The sequence below is a fragment of the Branchiostoma floridae genome, unplaced genomic scaffold, assembly GCF_000003815.2.
Source record: "Branchiostoma floridae strain S238N-H82 unplaced genomic scaffold, Bfl_VNyyK Sc7u5tJ_72, whole genome shotgun sequence".
Classification (NCBI taxonomy): domain Eukaryota; kingdom Metazoa; phylum Chordata; class Leptocardii; order Amphioxiformes; family Branchiostomatidae; genus Branchiostoma; species Branchiostoma floridae.
Window position 1 is genome coordinate 229697 of NW_023365920.1, and position 2129 is coordinate 231825.

General features: G+C 43.3%; 1 protein-coding gene across 1 annotated transcript in view; it reads left to right on the forward strand.

The window, feature by feature from the left end:
* The first annotated feature begins 337 nt into the window (after positions 1 to 337).
* The window catches only part of LOC118408986 (vitrin-like), an 11865-nt gene continuing 10073 nt past the window's right edge, over positions 338 to 2129 (forward strand). Inside the window, exon 1 of the mRNA XM_035809851.1 lies at positions 338 to 483. Within this exon, the coding sequence (XP_035665744.1) occupies positions 338 to 483 (146 nt within the window). The remainder of the gene's footprint in view (positions 484 to 2129) is intronic.

The following is a 2129-nucleotide window of genomic DNA, read 5'->3' on the forward strand; positions in this document are numbered from 1 at the left end:
AACCAATCAGAAGAGACGCAAAGGACATTGACCAATCAGAAGGAGAGATGCACAGGACATTGACCAATCAGAAGGAGAGATGCATATTGATAAATACCTGATCGCTGTAGATTCATTATTCAACCCTTTTGGCACTTCAATGACGTTTCGGCGGTATAGCCGATATGAAATGGGGACTTCTGATTGGCCGACGTCATCTGGATATATGATAATGTAGTTTACTACTTTCTCTAAATATACTTCCATTACCCAAGTGCACACAAATTGAACGTATTCCACTTCATTTCATTCCACCACATGTACAGGGAGTGCTGCAAAAAAGCACCAGCAATTGGACATGGTTTTCGTGCTAGATGGATCCGGCAGTATCCAAGCTGTCAACTTCGCAAAGGTCAAAAAGTTTGCAGTGGACTTGTCAGATGGACTGAACATCAGCCCAACGGCTACCAGAGTCGGCTTGATAGAGTACACCGACTCTCCGACGTAAGTAGCAGCTAGCTCAACAATATTGATGGTCAATAAAAATAGATCCGCCGGAAAGAAATGCGTCATTAGAATGCTGACTAGAAGGAAACATAATGGATTACGTTTGTTAGCTAAATGGGGGTGCAAGATACACCACACATATTCTAGTGTATTCTTTGTAAAAAAAAAAGCCCAAAATCAGTTACTCAAGCAACAGGATATGATTTTGAAAACGGTCAGGCGTTTCAGCTAGAATTAACTAGTTTTCGTTTTACCGCTAGGTTTGCAATGTTCTTTGTACCTTTCTTTAAGTGGCCGCCTGGTCTCGCCAATCTTTGTGTTGTTACAGTTGGGTTCTTCACATTTGAAATTACATTGGCCTTGCTACCTTCCGAGGTCGGTCTTTTGGATGTACCAGTTTGTGCCGGAGGGTTGACTGTGGTTTGAAGTCAGTGGCAATGTTGAAGTTTTTGAAGTTTTTTTTAAGTTTTGGAGTTTTCTGAAACTCCCTGGACATAGGGGATGGTAAGGTTGACCTTGTTTCTGTCGGTCAATGCTCTTGAGTGTTTTCTGAAGTGGTCCGAGGGTTTAAGAGCTTTGTTGAAGGTCCAGTTTTGGTAGCCACATTTGGCCAAGGCATTCCTGAGGTGTTTGTGTTCGTCTGTTTTTGGCTTTGTCAGAAGAAATTATGCTGTCTGCCCGGTGGAAAATGGTTTTTATTACTGCCAGTTTGTGTTCCAAAGGGTGGTGGGAGTCAAAGGCCAGATACTGGTCAGTGTGCGTCGCTTTTCTGTACACTTCGAACTGAAGGATGCCGTCCTTCTCTATGATAGTTTTGGTGTCTAAGAAGGGGAGCATGTTGTCATGGCTTGACTCCTGTGTGAACATGATGTTTTTATGTACCTGGTTGATGTGGTCAAAGAAGTCATTGTTTACTCTATCTCTTTTTTAGTCTGCAATAAGTGTCGTCTACAAAGCGGAACCAGTTGATTGGGGGGGGGGGGGTGCATTCTTGAAAGTACTTAGGGCTATCTTTTCAAACTTCTCCATGTGGAGGTTTACAAAAAAAAGGAGAGATACCTATTGATAAATACCTGACCGCTAGAGATTAATTTTTCACTCCCTTTGGCACCTCAATGACGTTACGGCGGCATATCCCATATGAAATGGGGACGTCTGGCATGGTCAGTTCAGCAGTCCTTGAACCACACTGTTACACTACTGCCCCTTTTCTTTTCAAGATTCGTCCCTGTTACTCACAGGGTCGGTTTGGGAACTAGTGATACAAATAGAGAGGTGAGTATGAAAAGAAAGAAACAAATCCTGACTCCCGGGATTCCAACCAGCGCCGGTGTATACATATGAGAGAATATACAATCCCACCCTCAACAGGAAAGGGGGACTACGGGTGGCACTTTCTGGCACTTGGGATCTGTCAATACCCCCCCCCCCCCGCGACAAACAGTAAGCTCCGGTAATTCTAACAACTGGAGCTTCAAAACCTCTCAAACGTTCCCACTTTGCATCAATATAGTCTTAACTTGTCTTACCCTTGTTTTCTTCGGGTCTACTAAAATTTGTCTTCCTCCCTTTTTGGCATACTAGATTAGAGATAAACCTGTTCGCCAACTCCTGTGTATAAAATGGTCATACAATGACCGTTT